The sequence below is a fragment of the Puma concolor genome, chromosome B1 (genome assembly GCF_028749965.1).
Source record: "Puma concolor isolate L17-30 chromosome B1, mPumCon1.1.hap2, whole genome shotgun sequence".
NCBI classification, from domain to species: Eukaryota; Metazoa; Chordata; class Mammalia; order Carnivora; family Felidae; genus Puma; species Puma concolor.
The window spans coordinates 120,871,811-120,896,332 of record NC_141670.1 but is presented as its reverse complement, the minus strand read 5'-3'; the positions used below and the strand labels follow the sequence as shown (position 1 = coordinate 120,896,332).

At 37.2% G+C, this 24,522-nt stretch overlaps 1 protein-coding gene across 4 annotated transcripts in view; it reads right to left on the bottom strand.

The window, feature by feature from the left end:
- Positions 1-24,522, bottom strand: part of MANBA (mannosidase beta) — a 114,210-nt gene that overhangs the window by 34,825 nt on the left and 54,863 nt on the right. For 3 of the 4 annotated variants that reach the window (XM_086704487.1, XM_025921823.2, XM_086704488.1), the window contains exons 8-11: positions 13,333-13,484; positions 8,943-9,060; positions 7,613-7,699; positions 4,115-4,282 (exon numbers count right to left, since the gene is read on the bottom strand). In XM_086704487.1, coding sequence (XP_086560613.1) covers positions 4,115-4,282; positions 7,613-7,699; positions 8,943-9,060; positions 13,333-13,484 — 525 coding nt within the window. The remainder of the gene's footprint in view (positions 1-4,114; positions 4,283-7,612; positions 7,700-8,942; positions 9,061-13,332; positions 13,485-24,522) is intronic. The other variant, XM_086704486.1, reaches the window with a different exon arrangement.

The following is a 24,522-nucleotide window of genomic DNA, read 5'->3' as shown; positions in this document are numbered from 1 at the left end:
AGAATCTAACTTTACACCTTAATAAACTAGAAAAAGAACAAATGTTGCCCAAAGTTAGTAGAAGGAAGGATATAACAAAGATCAAAGGAGAAACAAATGAAATAGAGACTAAAAAGACAATAGAAAAGATCAATGAAACCAAGAACTGGTTCTTTAAAAAAGATAAACAACGAGCGCCTGGGTAGCTCAGTCAGTTGAATGTCCAACCTCAGCCCAGGTCATGATCTTGCAGTTCACGAGTTCGAGCCCCACATCAGGCTCTGTGCTGACAGCTCAGAACCTGGAACCTGCTTTGGATTCTGTCTCTCTCTCTCTCTCTCTCTCTCTCTCTCTCTCTCTCTGTGCCCCTCCCCCACTCACACATTGTGTTTCTCTCTCACTCAAAAAAACCCAAAAAACAAAAACATTAAAATAAATACATTAATTAATTAATTAATTAATTTTTAAAAAGACAAACAAAATGGCAGAACTTTAGCTAGACTTGCTGAGAAAAAAAAGAGAAACGACTCAAAATCAGAAATGAAAAAGATGTTAAAACTGATACCTCAGAAACACAAAGGATCGTAAGAGACTACTGTGAACAACTATACACCAACAAATTGGACAATCTAGGAGAAATGGATAAATTCCTAAAAACATACAACCTTCCAAAATGGAATCATGAAGAAACAGAAAACATGAACAGGCCAATTAACTAGCAAGGAGATTGAACCAATAATCAAAAACCTCCCAACAAACAACAGTCCAGGACCACACATCTTCACTGGTGAATTCTACCAAACATTCAAAGAAGAATTAATACCAATCTTTCTGAAACTTTTCCAAAAAACAAAAGAGGAGGGAAAACTTCCAAACTCATTTTACAAGGCAAGCATTATCTTGATACCAAAACCAAATAGAGTCACCACAAGAAAATTACAGGCCAATATCCTTGATGAACATAGATGCAAAAATTCTCAACAAAATATTAACAAAGAAACTCATATACGTAAAAAAAAATTATATATCACGATCAAAAGGAATTTATTCTAGGGATACAAAGACAGTTCAACATCTACAAATCAATCAAGATAATACACCACATCTTGTATCATTAATAAAATGAAGGATAAAAATCATGAACAGGGTGCCTGGGTGGCTCAGTTGGTTAAGGGTCTGACTCTTGATCTCAGCTCAGGTCTTGATCTCAGGGGTCATGAGTTCAAGCCACACATTGGCTTCCTTGATGGGTGTGGAGCCTACTTTTAAAAAATCATATTAGGGGCGCCTGGGTGGCTCAGTCGGTTAAGCGTCCGACTTCAGCTCAGGTCATGATCTCGCGGTCCATGAGTTCGAGCCCCACGTCGGGCTCTGTGCTGATGGCTCAGAGCCTGGAGCCTGCTTCAGATTCTGTGTCTCCCTCTCTCTCTGACCCTCCCCCATTCATGCTCTGTCTCTCAAGTAAATAAACGTTAAAAAAAAATTAAAAAATCATATTATCATGTCAACAAATGCAGAAAGAGCATTTGACAAAATTCAACATCCATTTATTACAAAAAGTCTCAACAAAGTAACTACAGAGGGAACATACCTCCACATAATAAAGGCCATATATGACAAGCCCATAGCTAACATCATACCCAATGGTGAAAAACTCAAAACTTTTCCTTCTAAAATCAGGAACAAGACCAGGATGCCCAGTCTCACCATTTTTGTTCAACATAGTACTGGAAGTCCTACTCAGAGCAATTACACAAGAGAAAGAAACAGAAGGTATCTTAATTGTAAAGGAAAAAGTGAAGCTGGCACTGTTTGCAGATGACATGATATTATATGTAGAAAATTCTAAAGACTTCACAAAAAACTGTTAGAATAAATGAATTCAGTAAAATTTCAGGACACAATATCAATACACAGACATCTATTGCATTTCTGTACACTAATAATTAACTATTAGAAAGAGAAATTAAGAAAACCATCTTATTCACCACTGCATCAAAAAGAATAAAATATCTAGGAATAAATTTAACCAAGGAAGTGAAAAACTGAAATTATTATTGAAAATTATAAGACACTGAAGAAGACACAAGTAAATGGAAATATATTCTGTGCTCATGGATTAGAAGAACTGATATTGCTAAACTGTCCATACTATTTAAACCTATCTACAGATTCAATGCAATCCCTATCAAAACTGCAGTGAAACAGAATGAATAATCCAAAAATTTTTAGGAAACCACAAAAGACCCAGAATAGTCAAAGCAATCTTGAGAAAGAAGAACAAAGCTGGAGACATCATGCTTTCTGACTTCAAAATACATTATAAAGCAAAATTAAAACATTATGGTATTGTCATAAAAATAGACACATAGATCAATAGAATAGAACAGAGAACCCAGAAATTAAATTCATATATGCATGGTCAATTAATTTATGACAAAGGAGATAAGAATATACAATGGGGAAAGGACAGTCTCTTCAATAAATGGTGTTAGAAAAATTGGACAGTCCCAGGCAAGAGAATGAAACTGAACAACTCTCTTCAATCATGCACAAAAATCAATGCAAAATGGATTAAAGACTTGAATGTAAGATCTGAAATCATAAAACTCCTAGAAGAAAACACAGGTGGTAAGCTCCTTGACATTGGTCTTGGCTTTGATTCTTTGGATTTGACACCAAAACAAAGGCAACAAAAATAAACAAGTGGGACTACATCAAACTAAAAAGGTTCTGCACAGCAAAAAAGACCATCAATAAAATGAAAAAGCAAAATACTGAATGGGAGGAAATATTTCCAAATCATACACCTGCTAACAGGTTAATATCCAAAATACATTAAAGCACTCATACAATTCAATAGCAAAAACCAAACAATTCAACTAAAATATGAGTCGAGGATCTAAACAAACATTTTTCCAAAAACATACAGATAGCCAATAAGTACATGAAAAGGTGCTTAACTAATCATCACAGAAATGCAAATCAAAACCACAATGAGGGATCACTCACACCTGTGAGGATGCCTATCATCAAAAAGATAAGAAGGGTGCTTGGATGGCTCAGTCCATTGAGCATCTGGCTCTTGATTCCAGCTCAGGTCATGACCCCAAGTGGTGGGATCAAACCCCATGTTGGCCTCTGCACCGAGTTTGGAGCCTGCTTGGGATTCTCTCTCTTCCTCCCTTTGCTCCTTTCCCCCAGCTCGTGCTATGTCTCTAATAAAAAAAAAAAAAATGCTGGAGCACCTGGGTGGCCCAGTCAGTTAAGTAACCAACTCTTAGTTTCAGCTCAGGTCATGATCTCACAGCTTTGTGGGTTCAAGCCCTGCATCAGGCTGTATGCTGGCAGCACAGAGCCTGCTTGGTATTCTCTCTCTCCCTCTCTCTCTCTGCCCCTCCCCCACTTGTGCTGTCTCTGTCTCTCTCAAAATAAATAAATAAGCTTTAAGAAAAAATTCTCAATATAAATGAGACCCAACATCCATTTTCCTATTACCACAGTCCCCTCTTCTCTCTGTGAGCCTCATCTACTCTACTTATTTTTTTTTTAAACAAATTTGGCTCCTCTAGGCATTTGAGTTTACAATTCTTACCACAGACCATATTTTGCTCATGAATATAAATTTTTAAAGTCTAACTAAAATATTAGCAAACCAAATCTAACACAGAATACAAGAACAAGAAGTTGTAACTAAACAGAGCTTATACTAGAACTAGTTTATTATTAGAAAATTAATTCCCAGAATTCACCATATTAATATATTGAGGAACAAAGAGAAAGAAAGAAAAAAAGAAGTGGCATATCAGTAAACCATCTAAAGTAGAAATTCTCAACCTTTGGGGTTCCATGGATGGGCTCCAGAAAGAGTCTATGATAATCTGCAAGTATAAACACAATATTGGTGTATGTGTGGTGAGTTCCATAGATAAGTTAATTCCTAAAGACGTCCATAACCCACGAGCCCATTCACATGCTGCAGCATTATAATCCATTCACATGCAGCTCTGTATTAAAATGATAATGTTGAAGGTTGCCCTAAAAAAGGACACAAAAGTATACTATACCAATATTCAAACCGATCCACTTTCAAAAGAGTTTCTTAAATTCTACTGCATGAAAAATCATTACTTACTGCCAAAACAATCTGTCGAATATTTTTCACATACAGAACCACATAGTCATTGATGTAGGTATGCAGCTCACTGGTGTGTATATTAAACCAATTCATCATCAGCGCTGCTTCATTTTCATTATTTCCACCCCATATGATGATGGAAGGATGAGATTTCAGTCTCCTGATCTAAAATTTCAAAAAACATAAAATAATTTTCAAATGACCAATACGAAAAAAAAAAAAAACCTCAGAGTTATAATTATTCACAAAAGTATAGCCATTGCATTTCTGCACATAAATTCTTATGTGTCAGAAAACTCATTAGAAAATGGCTTGTAACATTACCTGTAGGGATACATTTTAAGCAATCTCTGATTCTTTTTGCCTAGATTTTATAAACACCAATAAGATAGGGTTCTTCTCCTCTATTGTATAAAAACTGAAGAAAACATAGTCCCTTTTATTAAAAAAGAAAAATAAATCAAGCTCATCATTATCTGACTTGCCACAAAAAGGTTCTAAGAAATACAAAAGGCAGGAGACATTATATTACAGAGGAGTTTCTCAAGAACAAGTTGGAGTTTTGTGTGAAGAAACAAATGAGGTAGAATGACCACTTCTGCTGAAAGAGGGATTGAGGTTGTCACAGTCTCCCCTGAATTCAGAAAACCACAAAGACAACGAGAGAGGGTTTCACAAAGCAAGTGAGTCCCAGAGATATTCCATAACTTAAAGACAAATATATGGAATATTCCAACGGAAAAAGGATTTGGGCATCAAGAGGATAGCTCCAGAAATAACTATCAATGTCATGCCCTGAGAAATCAACTAAGGTTATGCAAGTTACCGAATATATCCAAACACAGAGGAAGAAATCAGCAATCTATCTGAAAATCCTGCCAGCCTTAAGAATTGAACCTGCATGAACTGGGCTCTCTGTGGACCAGCCCTACATAAAGGTGGAAGGATCCAGTTCTTCTGACACACTAGAAGATGGACTCCAGCAAAAGAAGGTAATGAAATCTCTTTGACAGCGGAGTGAGTCAATGATCAAGAGAAATTCCTTTGGAACTCATTTTAGCAATATAACCTCATTGGTATTTATAACTTCTCTTCCATGTAACACATGGTTACAGTGATGGATCCCAGCTGATGTTCTCCGTGTGGCCTCTATTCAAGATGCTAAGTATCTCCTATATGAAGCAGAGATGCATTAAGGATGCATTAAAGAGATTTATCTCATTCTCAAAAACTACAGTCTTGTGTTTTTCTCAACTAGCCTTATAAATACTATTTCCTTTATTTGCCTTTGCGCATCCCCAGGAAGTGAGGGCTGCTACCAACTATGAATGGCATGTTTATGGTGCTACTGAAAACACAAATACTGAAGAGGCAAAAAGCTGCAGTGACTCTGTGCTACACATACCCTTCAAGCTGACCTAGAATTTTGTGGCAAGCTCTACTTTAAAATTTTAACGAACTCTGCAAAAAAATGTTCTCCTTCTCTTTAATAATACATAAAAGAACAGAAGGCACACTGATATCATATTTTATTTATTTGTATGAAAAAAGTTTAAAAAACTGAAATGTTTGCAACCTACATAACTATAATTAATATTTCTAAAGTTCATTCATCCATCTATCTATGTTCCTGATAAATAACCCAGCTAGTGGGGATACACAGAGGAACAAGCCCCTGGGCCTCAGGGAGACTACAGTCTTGCAGGGAAAACAAAACATTGAACAAGTAATTCAAAGTGTGATATATGTCACAAAGGGCAAATGATATGATCCAGACTTGCAAATATAGAAAGGCTTTCTTCCCAGAGAAAGTCATGCTCAAGTGTGCCAGAAAAAATTGAGAGGTCCACAGGGAGAAAGTACTCCAGAGCAAGGATGGCACAGGAAGAGAATGTTTAATGGGGCCAGGAGGCCGGCAGAGACAGGATAGGGCATGATGAGGATCTTTATCTGGAGGGCTCGGAGCAAGGGATGATTCATTTGTACTTTCTAAATCTTTTTCTAAAAAAATAAAACACAGACATAAAAAAAAATTATGACACAGTGAATTATTATAAGGCAATCAGCCTTGTAATCACAAGGTAGACCAAGAAAGAGAAACCCAGAAGCCCTCATGCACCCCTTATATTTATTTTTTTAAGTTTATTTATTTATTTTGAGAGCGAGAGAGAGGGAAGGAGAGAGAGTGAGCACAAGTGGGGGAGGGGCAGAGAGAAGGAGAGACAGAATCCCAAGAAGGCTCTGTGCCATCACCATCAGTGCAGAGTCCGAGGTGGGACTCGAACCCAGGAACCATGAGATCATGACCTGGGCTGAGATCAAGAGTCAGACACTTAACCGACTGAGCCACCCAGGCACCCCCCTCATGCGCCCCTTTTAATTACAATGCTTTCCTCCTTCCAACAGTAACCACTATCTTGAGTATTGTACTAATCACTTCCTTGCGTTTCTTTTGGTTTTCCACACAAATGTACATCCACAGACATTATAATGATGAAATCATGGAATTTAACATACTTGATGGATTTCAATCCACTGACGTCCTTATCCTTATTGAGCTCAAATTGTACTGCTATTGGTTGGTGATAGCCTTGTCCAAGTTCTTTTTGACATATCTTTGATAGTTTCCTTGTTATCTTATGTCAAAATATTCTGGGATTATCTAGTATATTTGCTGTCTCAGATCCGGAATCAGCCATTTCTCTAAGAAGCACTTTTCTTTTCTTCCTGGACCCTTGGGGTTCAAAGTCCTTTGGCTTCAACACTACTTTGTTTGAGAGATGAGGGAAGTTTGGATCCCCCTACTTCTCTACCATGTTGGCCCCTCCCCCAAAGCCCTTCTCTTAATAGGAAAAATTATTTCAATAAAAGGATACTCAGTATTATTAGGTTGTTCATTGTTTCTAGTCCTTTTCAGTGGACAGAGTTACATTACAATCACTTCCTTGCACTTACAGATCTATAAATATAGGTGTATACATATGGAATGCAGAAGAAATCAAGGAGTCAAGAATCACTTTAACTTTTTGACCTGAGACTTGCGAAGACCGGCTTTGCCATTTATTGAGGTGAGGAAAACTGCAGGAAAAGCAGGTTTGGAGAAGGTAATGCAAATTTGGTTTGGACATGTTACATTTGAGAGGACTCTGAAACCTACAAGTAGAGGTGCCAAGCAGGCAGCTGGATAGAAGAACCAGGAATTCAAGCAGAGAAGTCAGAGCTGGGGATAAATCTGAGTGTTAGCAGCATGTAAGTGATGTTAAAGCTATTAGACCAGGGAAGTCAATTATATGATTGTGATTTTCATGGGATTTAGTAAAGAGAACAACAACCAAAAAAGAAAGAAAAGGAAAAAGAAAAGAACAGAAAAGAAAAGAAAAGAAAAGAAAAGAAAAGAAAAGAAAAGAAAAGAAAAAGAAAAAACGAAGAGAGTTTTAATAAAAAGCAAAATGAAACATAAGCATTTTCCTTCTGCTTGGAATGGTAATAGCATACCTGGTGAGCAACTTCTGTTCTCACTGAATCCAGGAAGCCCTGATCAGTCGGATAAAGAGCACAGGCAAACATAAAATCCTGCCATACCTATCAAATAAAATAAAAGGCAATGAAGCACTTCCATAGATTTTATTACACTGAAAGAAATTCTTCATTTAGAACTTTGGGAATTATCCTTCAGGAAAATGAAAAGTCAAGTTAGCCTGATGAGTGGGATCATTTGAGCAATACTGCGATTCAAGCAGTGGGAAAGGCTCTCATAGACCGCACGACCTTCCAGAATTGCACAAAACTGGGGGGGTGGGAATCTGAGAGGAGAAAGTGTTAAGTAGGGAGAAAAGAAAGTGAAGAGAGGGGTATTCAACTCAGGAAACAGTGAGCGTGTTGAGAGGAATATGAAATTCAAAAAAGAACCTCCCCCCTGCCCCTCCACACTGCAATACTCTAATTTTCACTGGGAATTTGATATCGAGAGATGGACCAGACTGTTAAGAAACAGTCTTTGTTTATACAGGAATTAACTTTTCATGGCCAAAAGGATTGCTACATGGACATTTTCATAACGAAACCACATAAGTTCATTTCTAGGGAGGTTGTTATGACGCAGTGGTTAAAAGCACAGGCCCCAAACCAGTCAACCTGAGTCACAACCTTGATTTCAGGTTATTTAACCTCTCCTCCACGTGTCAGTTTCCTTATCGTTTGTTGGGGATGGAGAACAAGAGAAATTACTTCGTAGGATAGACATGAATATGAAATAAAATAATAAATGCAGAGCCCTGAGAACAATGCTTGACATTCAATAAATATGATAGAATATTGCCATATTATGACCATCAGTATTATCAATATTATTATAATTACTATTCCTCTCTGGAGTGCTTTCTATGTTAGACCTGTAATACTAGAACTAAAAGAATGCATTTCCTTTGCTTAACCCTCACCAATGCAAAACATCCTTGGGATACTTAAATACAATATGAAACATAGCTTTTCTTCATTTATTATTTTTCTTCTCTATAGGTCTTGCTGGATCTCCTTAAAGTAAAACATTTTAATGGATTTAATCATACCCTCATATCACAAAGACAATTACAAATATATAAATATATAGAATGTCTACCACTTAAAAATAATTACATAATTATGATATTCGCCATCAGCTATGGTTCAGGTCTTGCAAGATGCCATTTATTCCTCTACAAAAAGTGGAATATCATTTCCAGCTCTGAGAAAAGAAGGAACGAGCAATATCACCCACTTAGAACACAGGAGGTCCAAGTGAGGATACAGTAACATATCAACCAATAAAATGCTGTCAGCTACCCACCATTATTCCCAGTTCATCACAGAGTCGATAGAATTCATCTTGCTCATATATTCCTCCTCCCCAAACCCGGAGAGTATTCATGTTAGCATCCACAGCAGACTGCAAAAGGAGCCGTAGCCTATAGAAGAAATTTTAAAAAACAAATGTTAATTTGGAAATCTGGGGGTGTTAAAAAAATACTTTAAAAAACACATCCTGGTTGATAAATACATTTCAAACCTCTGTTAGAAAAACACATTTTGAAATTTTGATGGTTTGGATACAGTGCTAAGTGGAGAAAGTGGAAATTATATACACATTAACTGTAACCACATAAGCAAATCTAGAAAAATTATGGGCTATACCTTTTCTCTGCCTTCTAAATTCACAGTTATTATTATACTGTTTTTAAAATAGTTGTAAAACCTTAGAAAGTATGAGCTAATTTTATATAACCATTGCAAATTATAAGACAAAAATCAAATTTTGCATATTAGTTCCTGGCATGACTTTTTTTTTAAGGTTATTTATTTTGAGAGAGAACACAAGCAGGGAAGGGAGAGAGGTGGGGGGGGGGGGGGTGGAGAGGGAATCCCAAGCAGACTCTGTGCTGTCAGAGTGGGGCTCCATCTCACAAACCATGAGATCATGACCTGAGCCAAAACCAACAGTCGGACGCCCAAACGAGCCACCCAGGCATCCCAGTACCTAGCTTACTTTTATCTCTTTTTTTCAATTCTTCCAGTCCATATCTTCCTCAACTTATGATGGGATTATATCCCAATTAGCCCATCATAAATTGAAAGTATTGTTAATTAGAAAATGAATTCAATACACCTTAACCTATTGAACATCCTGGCTTAGCCTAACCTACCTTAGATGTGCTCAGAACACGTACATTAGCCTACAGTTGGGCAAAATCATCTAACACATAGACTAGTTTATAATAAAGTACTAAATATCTCCTGTAATTTACTGAATACTATAGTGAACATGAAAAACCAATGGTTACATGGGAACAGAAGGATCGTGAGTGTATCGGTTGATCACCCTCAGTGTCATGTGGCTGACTGGGAGCTGAGGCCACCACCACGGCCCAGGATCATGAGAGATTACTGTTCGACAGATCACTTGCCCAGGAATAGATCAAAATTTAAAATTCAAAGTATAATTTCTACTGAATGTGTATTACTCTTACACCATGGTAAAGTCAAAAAATCATGCTGAACCATCATAAGTAGGGCACCTGCTATGCTTCTTTCTCTAGTAAGTTTCCTTTCTCATCTTTCCAATTCCTATTCACATGACCCACAGGGAAATCTAGCAATTAACAGCTACTTTAAGAACATCTACCTGCATTTCCAGAACAGAGCCCAGGGAGGAACCAAGAAGCCCAATAACTGGCTGACCAAGGACCCAGAGCATTGTGCTTCAGCAAAGGCATCCATGGGCAGGTTCACTAATTGGCGTAGCTATGGTGAACAGCCACTGCCAAAGCCAGCTAGGAGAGGAACTTTGAAAAGCAAAAGAGGCAGTAAATTATCTGTGTCTATGTCTGGAGAATAATTTCACTTTCATATGAAATTCAAGACGATATACACAGTTCATTTTTGTTTGTTTGCTTGTTTTAATTCTTTTTTAAGTTTATATTTAAATTCCAGTTAGGTAACATACAGTGTAATATTAGTTTCAGGAGTAGAATTTTGTGATTCATCACTTAATACAACACCCAGTGCTCATCACAAGTGCCCTCTTTAATACCCATCACCCATTTAACCCATCTCCCACCCACTTCCCTCCATCAACCCTCAGTTTGTTCTCTATAGTTAAGAGTCTGTTTTAGGCTTTGCCTCTTTTTTCCCCTCCACTTTCATCCGTTTTGTTTCTCAAACTCCACATATGCATGAAATCATACAGTATTGTCTCTGACTGACTTATTTTGCTTAGCAAAATATACTCTAGTTCCATCCATGTCATTTCAACTGGCAAGACTTCATTCTTTTTATGGCTCCTTAATATTCGATTATATATATATATATATATATATATATATATATATATATGTACACATACACACACACACACACACACACACACACACCCCACTTCTTTATCCATTCATCAGTCCATAGACATTGGAGCTCTTTCCGTTATTTGGCTATTGTCGATAGTGCTGCCATAAACATTGGGGTGCATGTTTCCCCTTCGAATCAGTATTTTTGTATCCTTTGGGTAAATACCTAGTAGTGCAACTGCTGGGTCATAGGGTAGTTCTAGTTTTAACTTTTTGAGGAACCTCAACACTGTTTTCCAGAGTGGCTGCACCAGTTTGCATTCCTACCAGCAGTGTAAGAGGGTTCCCGTCTCTCTGCATCATCACCAACACTTGTTGTTTCCCATGTTCTTAATTTTAGCCATTCTGACTGGTGTGAGGTAATATCTCATCGTAGTTTTGATTTGTATTTCCCTGATGATGAGTGACTTTGAGCATTTTTTCATGTGTCTGTTGGCCATCTGTATGTCTTCTTTGAAAAAGTGTCTATTCACGTCTTCTGCCCATTTCTTAACTGGATTATTTGTTTTTTCGGTGTTGAGTATGAGGAGTTGAGTTTGATAGCAGATTTTGGATACTAACCCTTTATCAGCTATCTCATGTGCAAATATCTTCTCCAATTCCAAAGGTTGCCTTTTAGTTTTGCTGATTGTTTCCTTCACTGTGCAGAAATTTCTTATATTGATGAAGTCACAATAGTTCATTTTTGCTTTTGTTTCCCTTTCCTCCAGAGATGTGTCTAGTAAGAAGTTACTATGGCCGAGGTCAAAGAGGTTGCTGCCTGACTTCTCTAGGATTTTAATGGTTTCTTGTCTCACATTTAGGTCTTTCATCCATTTTGAATTTATTTATTTTTGTGTGTGCTATGTCCAGTTTCATTCTTTTGTATATTGCTGTCCAGTTTTCTCAACATTATTGGTTGAAGGGACTGTCTTTTTTCCATTGGATATTCTTTCTTACTTTGTCGAGGATTAGTTGATCATACAGTCGTGAGTCCATTTCTGGGCTTTCTTTTTCTTTTTTCTTTTTGTATACATTTTTATTGAAATTCTAGTTAGTTGACATACAGTGTCTTGTTAGTTTCAGGTTTATGATATAGTGATTCAGCACTTAAGTACAATACCCTGGGGCTCCTGGGTGGCTCAGTCAGCTAAACATCTGACTTCAGGTCAGGTCATGATCTCACATTTCTTGATTTCAAAAATAAATAAACATTAAAAAAATTTTTTTTAATTATAAAAAAAGTACAACACCCTGTGCCCATCACAAGTGCCCTCTCTAATACCCATCAACTATTTAATCCGTGAGTCCACCCACCTCTCCTCTGGTAACCAACCATCAGTTTGTTCTCTAGAGTTGAGAGTCTGATTCTAGGTTTGCCTTTCTCTATCTTTTTATTTTTTATTTTTTTGTTTCAAGTTTTTATTTAAACTCTAGTTGGCTAACATATAAAAGAATATTGGTTTCAGTAATAGAATTTAGTGATTCATCACTTATATATAGCACCAGTGCTCATCCCAAAAAGTGCCCTCCTTAACATCCCTCATCCATCCAGCCCATCCTCCTCCCCTCCAGCAACCCTCAGTTTGTTCTCTATAGTTAAGAGTCTGTCTTACAGTTTGCCTCTCTCTCTCTCTCTTTTTTTTACACAGTTTAAAGTAAAAGCAAATTACTACAATTTTTGGCAAATTCTAAACACCGAATAATATGCTACAATGCATACGTATCCATATGTAAGTAAGTTAAATGTGTTTATTCTCACTTCACAAAGTTCATTTTTACTATCACAAAGCTTATAATCACAATCAGGAAATATTTTCTTGTAAAGTGCTATTCTCAAAGCTTCAGATAAACACTTTACTTTTTTTTTCTAGATTTAAATTTGTAAAGTTTTTAACGTTCTTTTTATTAAGGTAAAAGTAAAAGAATATGCAAAGAGCTCAGAATGAAGAGGTAAATATGGGTTTCCATTTTTTAAAAAGAATGCACAGAAATATTTAAGGTTTTTGTTTTTTTAAAAAAAGCCAAATTTAATCATTTTTTTTCCAGGAACTAACTATCCAAAATGTGCACGAGACACTTTCTTGTTCCTCCAAAGGAAATATATAATAGTTTTTTAAAAATTGGATGGTTTCAGCAGTCTCTAGTAGTTTAGCTGTTAAGACTATCTATAGCTCATGAGAGTTGAATATATGATTTAAAAATCCTTTCCATTCTAAAGTTTCCACCATCCCAGAATTCTGTCTTTTCTCTGAGTTCCTTTCACTGGAACCAAAGAAAGTAAAAAATGAGTAACTCTTTAGCTTTGTGGGACCATTAATAAAAAGAAAAAGAAGAAACAAAAAAACAATAACTTACAAGTCAGAGGTTACTCGATCCTGGAACGAATCTGCTGGGATCCAGTTTGAGCCTTTCAGAAATATGGGCAATCCATTAATTTTGAAGTAGAAACTCAGACCTTGAGACCCTTCAATGGACTCTTCTATAAGTTCCACTGTCCTAAAATAAACCTATTATGAACAAAATTAAATACTCAATATCAAATTGAAAACATAAGCAAAAGAGGATTTTGGAGGGTTTTTTATGTTGATTTTATTCTTGAGAGAAAGAGAGAGAGTGGGAGCAGGGGAGGGGCACAGAGAGAGGGAGACACAGAATCTGAAGGAGGCTCCAGGCTCTGAGTTGTCAGCACAGAGCCTGACGCTGGGCTTGAACTCACCAATCATGAGATCATGACCTGAGCTGAAGCTGGATGCTTAACCCACTGAGCTACACAGGAGCCCCAAAAGAGATTTTTTTTGAAAAGGAAAGCAAACTTTTGAACAATTTACATGAAAATAATTTACTGTTAATTTCCTATTTGCTACGAGGCACTTAATGTGGAAATGCACATTTCAGAAAAAAAATATATAATATATATAATAAATTATCACCAGATTCTATAAATCTTTTAATAGAAAAAATATAGAAACTATTAAAGAGGAAATACATTCTAGTCTTCCTCATGAAATAAGCATTTGTAATTATATCAAAAGAAATATAAACAAAAACATATTTCACAAAAATGGGGGAGGAAATCCCACCAGTTAAACTGATGCATCTTTGATTGAAAAACATTCTCAAGCACCTGAGCGTCTGACTTCGGCTCAGGTCATGATCTCGTGGTTCATGGGTTCGAGCCCCACATGGGGCCCACTGCTGTCAGCACAGGGCCCGCTTTAGATCTTCTGTCCCCCTCTCTCTCTGCCCCTTCCCTGCTTGTGTGCTCTCTCTCAAAAATAATAAATAAATCTTTAAAAAAATGTTTTAAAAAAGAAAGAAAAACACATTCTCATTTCAGTGTTGTTAAAGTGTGTCCAAATGTGCATCTTAGAATCAAAGACATTCAGCACAAGGTATTTCACAATTTAACAACTTTCCAATCTTAATGGCACATTAGTGCACATTAGTAGTGATTTGTTAAAGGGCAATGTAATTGTAACTAATTATCACATTAAACCCAATGTTTGAGAGAGCTCTGGAGATGCGCAGTTCCAACCAGAAGACGGAACAGGAACACACCCTGCAATGTTATAATTGCAATGTGAGAGGAAGCTGAGACCTTTGTCCCTGTGACACTTTAGCCAGGTTTTCCCATAGTTAAGCTGGAGCAGTAATACCGTAGATAGGGAAGGTTGATGTTCTCATCCAAATCTTCATTCCTTCCAGTCATAAACTGGATCAAGGAATGAGGAACTTGATTCTACACCAACAAAGTCTAGCCTTGAACCAAGATTGTGTATTTCCTCTCTAATTTTAATTAATTAATTAATTTCATGAAATAAAAGTGCCCACCATTCTTCCACTTTCTTACCCTTGCCATTATTAATATGACATGACAAAGTGATGAGTTAACTTTATGAGAAGACATAGAATAAGTCTTGGCTGAGGAAGATCTTGATGTGGAATTACCAATACCTGCTTTAGGGTTGCAAAATGTAAAAAGTGTACAATGATTTTCACAGATAACTTTTAACATAGATCCAAACATCTAGAACTGTAGTTCTTTACATGTGGCCAGGGACAAGGGGATCCCTGGGCATCTTGCAGGGGGTCCTTGTGTTCAAAACGATCTTCATAGTAAACCTAAAACATCATTTGCCTTTTTCACTGTCACTCTCTTTTGACTGTATGATGGAATTTTCCAGAAGCTATATGTGTGTGATGACATCATCACTCTGTTGGTCAATGGAATGCATGCTTGCATACTCTGGTGTGTTCTAATTCTACAGTAGAGGTCTAGTATATAAAGTGTGTTTTGGGGTGCCTGGGTGGCTCAGTTAGTTAAGCATCCAACTCTTGATTTCGGCTCAGGTCATGATCTCACGGTTCGTGGGATCCAGCCCTGCCTCCAGCTCCACAGTGACAGCACATAGCCTGCTTGGGATTCTCTTTCTCCCTTTCTCTCTGTCCCTTCCCCCTTCATGCGTGCACACGCACATGCTCTATCTCTCTCAAAATAAATAAAAAAACTTAAAAAATAAAACTCATTTTAAAAATTAAAAAAAATAAAAAGATGTGTTTTCAGAGATTAACTCCATTTGTTCTCAGCTTCTACTGTGTTATTAGTAGTGGTGTCTGGTTATTTCTACTATAATCTCTGTAACCTACTGTCGTTCAATAAATTCTTCTTTTGAATCTCAAAGTTTCCCTTGCAAGCTACACGGAAATGCAAAAGGATTAGGTACCTTTTTAAAATTTATTTCACAGTGGTATTTTAAAATTTTCAAATGAAAATAAATTTTAATTGAAACTCATTTTAGAGTTCAATGTTTTATTTTATTCTAAAAAATTATTTATAATACACTTTTTCTTAAGGATGAATTGAGATTAGACAGGAGAGTCTCTTTTTGTTGTGCCCTAAAATGTGCAGATAGCACAACCAGAAGTTAACAGATTAAAGTTTACACCAGCAGAGCTATTTGGTATTTTTGTAACCAGAGGTGTATTTACTGTAACTGATAGAAGACAGAAACACATTTTTTTTAATGTTTATTTATTTTGAGAGAGAGAAAGAGAGACAGTATGAATAGGGGAGGGGCAGAGAGAGAGAGAGAGAGAGAATCCTAAGTAGGCTCTGCATTGTCAGTGCAGAGCCCCACGTGGGGCTCAAACTCATGAACCATGAGATCGTGACCTGAGCCAAAATGAAGAGTTGGACACCCAGGCACCCCAACAGAAACACTTTTGAACAACCCTCCTCTTCTATATGACAAAATGATTTTCAGTAATAATAACGAAATGAAATAGTGATAATATCCAAAACAGAAATGCAGATACTAAAAGTTTTCTTTTATTTAATTTTACATGAACAATCATGCCATTTTTAAATAAAATAAATATTAGAGTATAAAAAAGGAAAAGTAATGGATTCATGTATTTGATTATGTTAATGTGTTTTTAAAAAGTAAATAACGTATCTGTATATTGGTTCATTATAGAAATGAATAATATTTGCCATTTTGAGTCTTAACTTCTAAACATGTCAAGAACTTTGTCGAAATTGATCTTCTTTGTATGTATATGTTTTATAAAGACTATAGCCAGATTTGTCAATCTATCCTTGCATAGTTGATAGAAAAACACCTTTTATAATTTAATTTAGAAATGTGTTTTCTTTTTTTAATTTTTAAATTATTACTATTTTTTTTATTTGAGAGAGAGAGAGAGCACAAGTGGGGGAGAGGGGCAGAGGAAGAGAGAGAAAGAGAGAGAGAGAGAGAGAGAGAGAGAGAGAGAGAAAGAGAATTTTAAGCAGTCTCCACACTTGGTGTGGAGCCCAAAACAGGTCTCAATTCCAAAACTCTGGGATCATGAACTGAGCCAATATCAAGAGTCAGATGCTCAGCCAACTGAGCCACCCAAGCACCCCTAGAAACATGTTTTTTCAAATGAAGCCCAAAATATACAAATATTTTGGGAAAGTATTAGACATAAAGGCAAGTTTGACAGAGATTCATAAAAGTTCCACTTCTCATTAAATTCCAAAAAATGCAGTAGTACCCATGCCTTTGTTTATTTAGATCCTCTCAAAGTGTTTACAAATGCTTCTGGAGTGAAAAATTTCCACTTCCCAAGTATGTCTTCTGAAAGTAACAGAATTAGAGAGAATGGCTGAATGATAGTGAACACAGACATTATTTGATCCATGGCTTTAGAACAACTGTCCAGTTCTTGGTGAAAATGATTGGGCTAGGGGCACCTGGGTGGCTCAGTCCGTTAAGGGTCTGACTTCAGCTCATCTCGCAGTTCGTGAGCTCAAGCCCCACGTCAGGCTCTGTGCTGACAGCTCAGAGCCTGGAGCCTGCTTCAGATTCTGTGTCTCCCTCTCTCTGCCCCTCCCCTGCTCGCTCGCTCTCTCTCTCTCTCTCCCTCTTTCTCTCAAAAATAAACATTAAAAAATTTTTTTAAAAGAAAAGAAAATGATTGGGCTATTCAACATTGTTATTTTGCTTTGTAAGACTAGAATCTTTTGTTGTTTCTCTTGACACTCTTCTTCAGAATTTGATTTTTTTTTCTATGTAAATGTTCATTTCCTTGCATTTTTTTTGTTGCATAGTAAATAGGCTTTGCCTTTCTGTGCACTCCAAAGAAAAGTTTGAAAGCTTGGTATTTCACTGTACATTGTTCAAGGCAGATTCTGGCTATCTGAAAATATGTTTGTATCTGATTAACCTCATCTAAACTTCTATACGGGGGTGGGGGGGTGGGGGGTGGAGATGACTGAAAAGGGAAAAACTGCGGTAGCCAAGAACATAATCTGAGCTGATTCTCATTTGTCCACATTTCTTTGTGTCACACAGTACTTCCAAGTTGAGATCAACTTTTCAAAATTTACTGTGCCCTAGCTTCATAATGAGCATTCCATCTTGTCTAGGAAAGACTTTCTGTAGCTTTTTCCAACAATGAGGTGAGATTAAAAAGAATGAGCAAAATTTTTCCAAAGTTCCAGAAAACATCACACATGAAGAAATCTTTCCAAAAAAAGAAAATTCCACAAAGTTGAAAGAATGATTTCCAGAAGACAGAAATAAGATCTGAGATCAATCTATTTGATTTTTGTATGAATTCCGCTGTGAATACTGGCCAGATATGCAGCACTCTTATTTTGCTGACCACAACAGAGGTTTATGAAACAACCATCCAGTTGTTTCAAGATACCTTCTGTGAGTTCAGCTGCAGTCTTTCCAGAAATAGAAGAAGGACTTCTTTACTTCAACTCTTACCACCTTTTACACAGCAAATCTGATTACCTGACATATTTAATTTCTATGAAACATCTGAAGTGCTATCAACAAAGAAATCCAAGGTATGTGGGGTTTTTGTTTAATATCTGCCACAACTAAAGCCACCACTGGTGTCATGTTTCACTTTGATTCTTTCTTTAATTTTAAAACAATTAACAACAAATCAAGAATTTCAATTCCAGAGACATTAAGATTAGTAAAATATTTCATATATGAATTCAAATATGCACTTACCGAACAAAATATTACATACTGCACATCACAGTTCACAATGTCCTCTAAGTTTTTTTTTTTTAAACATAGGTTATTTTTTTAGAGCAGTTGAGATCCCTAACAAAATTGAGGGGAAGGTACAGAAACTTCCCATATCCCTCTTTGCCCCCAAAATGCACGGCCTCCCCCATTGCCAGCATCCTCCACTACAGTGGTACATTTGTTCCAACTGATGAACCTGGGCTGACACATCATTATCACCCAAAAGCCATACGTTACTTCATACTTCACTCGTGGTGCGTTACACTGTATAGGTTTGGACAAACGTGTAACTTGACATGTATGTATCATCACGGTATCATACAGAGTCTTTCACTGCCCTCACAATCCAGTATGCTTCACCTATTCATTGGTCCCTCCTCTTCACAGCCCCTGGCTACCACTTATCTTTTCACTGCCTCCAAAGTTTTGTCTTTCACAGAATGTCATATACTTGGAGTCATACCATATGTAGTCTTTTCAGATTGGCTTCTTAAGGTTCCTCCAAGTCTTTTCAGGGCTTCCGAGCTCATTTCTTTTCAGCATTCACTAATATTCCACTGTCTGGATCCACCAGGTCTATTTACCACCTCACTTACTGAAGGACACCTTGACTGCTTCCAATTTTGGGCAATTAGGAATAAAGCTGCTGTAAACATCTATGTACAGATTTTGTGTGGACGTAAGTTCTCACTCATGTAGGTAAATACTGAGCAAACTGATTGCTGGATCATATGGTAGGAGTATGTTTAGTTTTGCAAGAAACTACCAGACTGTGTTCCAAAGTGACTGGCTGTACCATTCTGCATTCCCACCAGCACGAATGAGAGTTCTTGTTGCTTCACATCCTTGTCAGCACTTAGAATTGTTAGTGTTCCAGGTTTTGGCCGTTCTAATAGGTGTGCAGTGCCATCTTGTGTTAATTTTCATTTCCTGATGACATGTGATGTGAATAACTTTTCATATACTTATTTGTCATCTGTATCTCCTCATTGGTGAGGTTTCTGTTAAGGTCTTTGGCCCATTTTTTAATTGAATTATTTTCTTACTATTGAATTTTAAGAGCTCTACCTGGATATATTTTTAAAGTTTGTTTGTTTGTTTGTTTGTTTGTTTATTGAGAGAAAGAGACAGAGCACGCACCCGTGCAAGTGGGGGAGAAGCAAAGAGGAGAGAGAGAATCCCAAGCAGGCTTTGCACTGTCAGCACAGAGCCTGATGCGGGGCTCAAACCATGAACTGTGACATCATGACCTGAGCTGAAATCAAGAGTTGGATGCTTAACCAATTGAGCCACCCAGGCGCCCCTTTCCTGTATTTCATGTAACAAGATATATCTTTTACAACTATTTTCTCCCATCTGTGACTTGTCTTCTCATTCTCTTGACATTGTCTTCGGCAGAGCAGAAGTTTTTAATTTTAATAAAGTTCAGCCTATCAATTATTTCTATTTACAACTTTAAGCATAAAAATAAAACTCCAAAAAGGTCACACTAAAGTAACCCATGCTGAGTTTTTTCTTTTTTATAATCACTATGCTATTGCTGTTTCTAATCTACTTCTAAATGCAATATGTAATAAGACAGGGACTGAGGGTGTAAACTATGTGCACAACAATTTTAAACTGTTATAAACTTACTTTCAAAATGGCTATGTGCAGCAGAGTCTCCATGAACCTGGGGACAACTATATAACTAAGAGTTCTCCAAATTTACTTCCATGTAGAATATAACATTTATTAAAGGGTTAATAATAAAAATGTGCTAAATTGAAGCATACATATATGTTATTGAAACTCAAGAACAATCGCACAGATGGGTAAAACTTAGACCAACAAAACATTTTGTGGGGAGGAGTATTTAATCACTGACATTATATAGAATTGTCAGACATACTACTAATAAAATATAGGCCAATCTGTAGTCTACGCATAGTGTACCCACTTAACTGCCTGCAGATAGTTAGCGGGGCTAACTGCTTCCATTGCCCAGCTTGGATAAGCCACTGCCCATAACCATTTTGGAAATGTTTAACTAAAATTCGACAGGAAGAAAGACAAAAGGGAAATGTACTGAGATGAACAGTGTCCTTCAAAATTCCTGTCACTCAGAAATTCAGAATGTGATCTTATTTGGAAATAGGGTCTTTACATATATAATTGGTTATTAAAATGAAATTTTACTGGATTAGGATGGGCCTTAATCCAATGGCTGGCATCTATGTAAGTAAAGCAGAGACACACATGGAGAGAAGGCCATATGATGACAGGGGCAGAGATTGAAGTAACGAACGCATCTACAAGCCAAGAAATGCCAAGGATTACCTACAACCACCAGAAGCGGGAAGAGGCACGGAAGGAACATGGCCTGCCAACATCTTGATTTTGGAATTCTAGCCTCCAGGATCGTGAGAAAGTTATTTTTGTTCTAAGCTATTCCATTTGTTATGGCTGCCCTAGGGAACAGAGGACATACAGAAGGAGACACACTTGACAATCTCTGTGAATTCTCTGTATTGATCAGAAGTACAGAGCGGTCAGAAATATAGCGTGATTATTCTGATTTCCCTATTTTTTTGGCTATGTACTTTTAAGGACTTTAGAGAGCCAAGAGCAGCACTTAGAAAGAAAAAGAAAGAAATCTCACTGGCATTGTGCTCTCTTTCTGCCCTGTAGATACTGCAAAGATGAAACTGGGAACTTAAGAAACAAAAAACAAAGCAAAGTTTGAAAAAAGAAGAGAGAGGAATAAATTTCCATTATTTTTCTAATTATACTAGCTAGAGGCAATCATTAACCTCTTCTTGCTTGGGAAATATGCAATGCAATTTCTAATTGTGGAATACATATTATTACATTATTTTTTCTATTTCCCTACAATAATTTAATTGGAGAATCTTGATGCCCGGTCAAATACAAACAACTACCTTCTGTTGCTTTTAGCAAGAAGATTTAGTTTTGGGGGCAAATACATGGGGGAATCTTATAAAATACAGTAAAATCTTGGTTTGCAAGCATAATTTCATTCTGGGAACATGCTTGTAATCCAAAGCACTTGCATGTCAAAGCGAATTTCAAGAACCATTGGCTCAGTTGTGATCATGGGACATTTGGCATCACGTACTGCTCGTATCGCAAGGCATCACTCGTTCATCAAACTAAAATTTATTAGAAATGTTTGCTCATCTGGGGGAATACTCACAGAACAAGTTACTCACAATCCAAGGTTTTACTGTAAATTACGCTAAAGAGAAATATCAACTAATTGATTTCCTATTTTTCCAGAAAGGCAAACCATGGTAGCCCTTCAAAAATACTTATTGTGCCTTTAACACATATTAGGTAGGTAATTCAAGTATAATCAATTTGTAGGATAAAAATAATCAATTAACCTGGGCATAAAATGGCAAAACAGTGATTAGGAAGATTTTTTTATTCCATTTACCCCGAGCAGCCTCCCCCACTACACTTTTACACAAAACTTTCTTTGTTAAAAGAAAGCTGATTCCACCAGACTTGCATTCTAGGGTCCGTTTGAAAGGACTTGTTGGACAGAATTTATAATATCACAACACTTATCTTTTTATTTTTTAATTTATTTTTAAAGGACCTGCTACTTTTTTTTATATTACATACTTACAGTATGTGCCTCAAAGTTACTTATTTCAACAATGAAAAAATTTTTTTTCAGTCATCAAGATACACTTACCTGTTCACAAAGAAATGTAGTCCCTTCTTTTTTTTTTTTTTATTTTTTTTTAACGTTTTATTTATTTTTGAGACAGAGAGAGACAAAGCATGAACGGGGCAGGGGCAGAGAGAGAGGGAGACACAGAATCGGAAGCAGGCTCCAGGCTCTGAGCCATCAGCCCAGAGCCCAACGCGGGGCTCGAACTCACGGACCGCGAGATCGTGACCTGAGCTGAAGCCTGACGCTTAACGGACTGAGCCACCCAGGTGCCCCGAAATGTAGTCCCTTCTTACGAGATCCAGTCCATCTCTGCTGCATTGGCCGTATCCACAATTTGTAACTCCCCCAACACCTTTTGCCTAAGTCAATTGCGCTGCTGTCTTGGGACATACTCAGTAAATAAAAAATTAAAATGTGTATGTCTAACCTCAATGGAACCGAGACAAGAAAGATATAAAACTAAAGCAAGATAGATTTCAATGAGATATTTTAAAAATCGGAATAGTTTTACATAAGGTAAGCCCAGGATACAAATGGAACCATCAGAATATAAGAGTGAGAGAGGTGAGATAAGGAGGAGCCAATAATGAGAAAAAAAAAAAAGTCCTGCTACAAAAGCTAGTGTTGGGGAGCATGTGGGCACGTGGAGTAAAAGTGAAATATAAGCACTCTGGAAGGCACGTTTACATGCTCGATCAGAGCTGACCTACACATGCCCTATGATCCGGTGATACCACTTCCAGCAGAAATGCTGTTGGAAGCATATGGGCTCCAACTGATAATCAATAATGTTCATAGTAGCATTATTCAGAGTAGCCAAAATTGGAAACTACCTAAATTTCAAGAGCAGAATGTATAATACAATGAAATATCATACACCAATATAAACAAACTATAGCTACACACAACAACCTAGGTAAATGTCACAAATATAATGTTGAGCCAAATTAGCCAAACACAAAAGAATACACGCTATGTGGTTCTATGTACACAGGCAGACAAAAATAAACTATAGTGTCAGAAGGCAGGACAGTGGATCTTTGGGAAGGAGGAAGGGGCAGTGATTGGAGAGGCTCACAGAGGGTGGGGGGAGCTTCTGAGGTGCTAGCAATGCTCTATTTGTTGATCAGGATGACTGTTCCTTTTCTAATCATTCATTAAGCATTTCACATATGTTCTGTGTATTTTTCTATATATGTGTCATACTTCACGATAAATAGAAAATAAAAGAAATTCCAATCCGACAGCATGGATGGACTTAGAGGGTATTATGTGTGTTTTTTTAATGTTTATTTAATTTTGAGAAAGAGAGAGACAGAGAGACAGAGCACGAGCTGGGGAGGGGCAGGGAGAAAGGGAGACTCAGAGTCTGAAGCAGACTCAAGGCTCTGAGCTGTCAGCACAGAGCCTGACATAGGGCTCGAACTCACCGACTGCAAGATCATGACCTGAGCCAGTCAGAGGCTTAACCAACTAGGCCAACCAGGTGCCTGGAGGGCATTACGTTAAGTGAAATAAGTCAGATAGAAAAAGACAAATACCATATGATTTCACTTACACGTGGAATCTAAAGAACAAAGCAAACAAAAGCAGAAACAAACCCGTAAATACAGAGAACAAACTGATGGTTGTCAGTCAGGAGGGGGTGTGAGGTTGGGCAAAATGGGTGGAAGGGGAGTGGGAGGTATAGGCTTCCACTTACGGAATAAGTATGTCGTGGGCATAAAAGGCACAGCATAGGGAATATAGTTAATGGTTTTGCAATAGTGTGGCAGATGGTAGGTACACTTGTGAGCATATACACCTAAAACTAATGTAACATTGTGTGTCAACTATTCTTCAATTAAAAACAAAGGAGAAAAGAAAAGAAGTCCCACTCTGACATATTCCCACCACATAAAAGCTGGGAAGAAATAAGACTAAGAGATTCCTGCCAAGACACAGATAATGATGGCAAGTAGCTATCAAATTCTTTGCTTGTTGAAACACTGGTAAGTCTGAAACCATCCGAAAACATAAAGAACTTTAGGACTGGCAAGATACCAAATTCCCTGTAAGAACTACCCTGGAAACAAAGGTGAATCAGGTATTATCTCTCACTTACCAAATCTGTCACTAATCTATACTTACAATCTAAATTTCAAAAACAAACGCCGATTCCTGAAACTTCCAAAGAGCTCAAATTTTTGTTTCCTTCTAGTTTCCTCTTTTGAGCAAGCACAGAATTGTGGGGAGGCACAAAGATCATCTGATCCAACTTCTACCTTCCAAGCCAAGTGAACAAATAGACATAAATACTCTTCAAAGTCCCCACTGCAAATG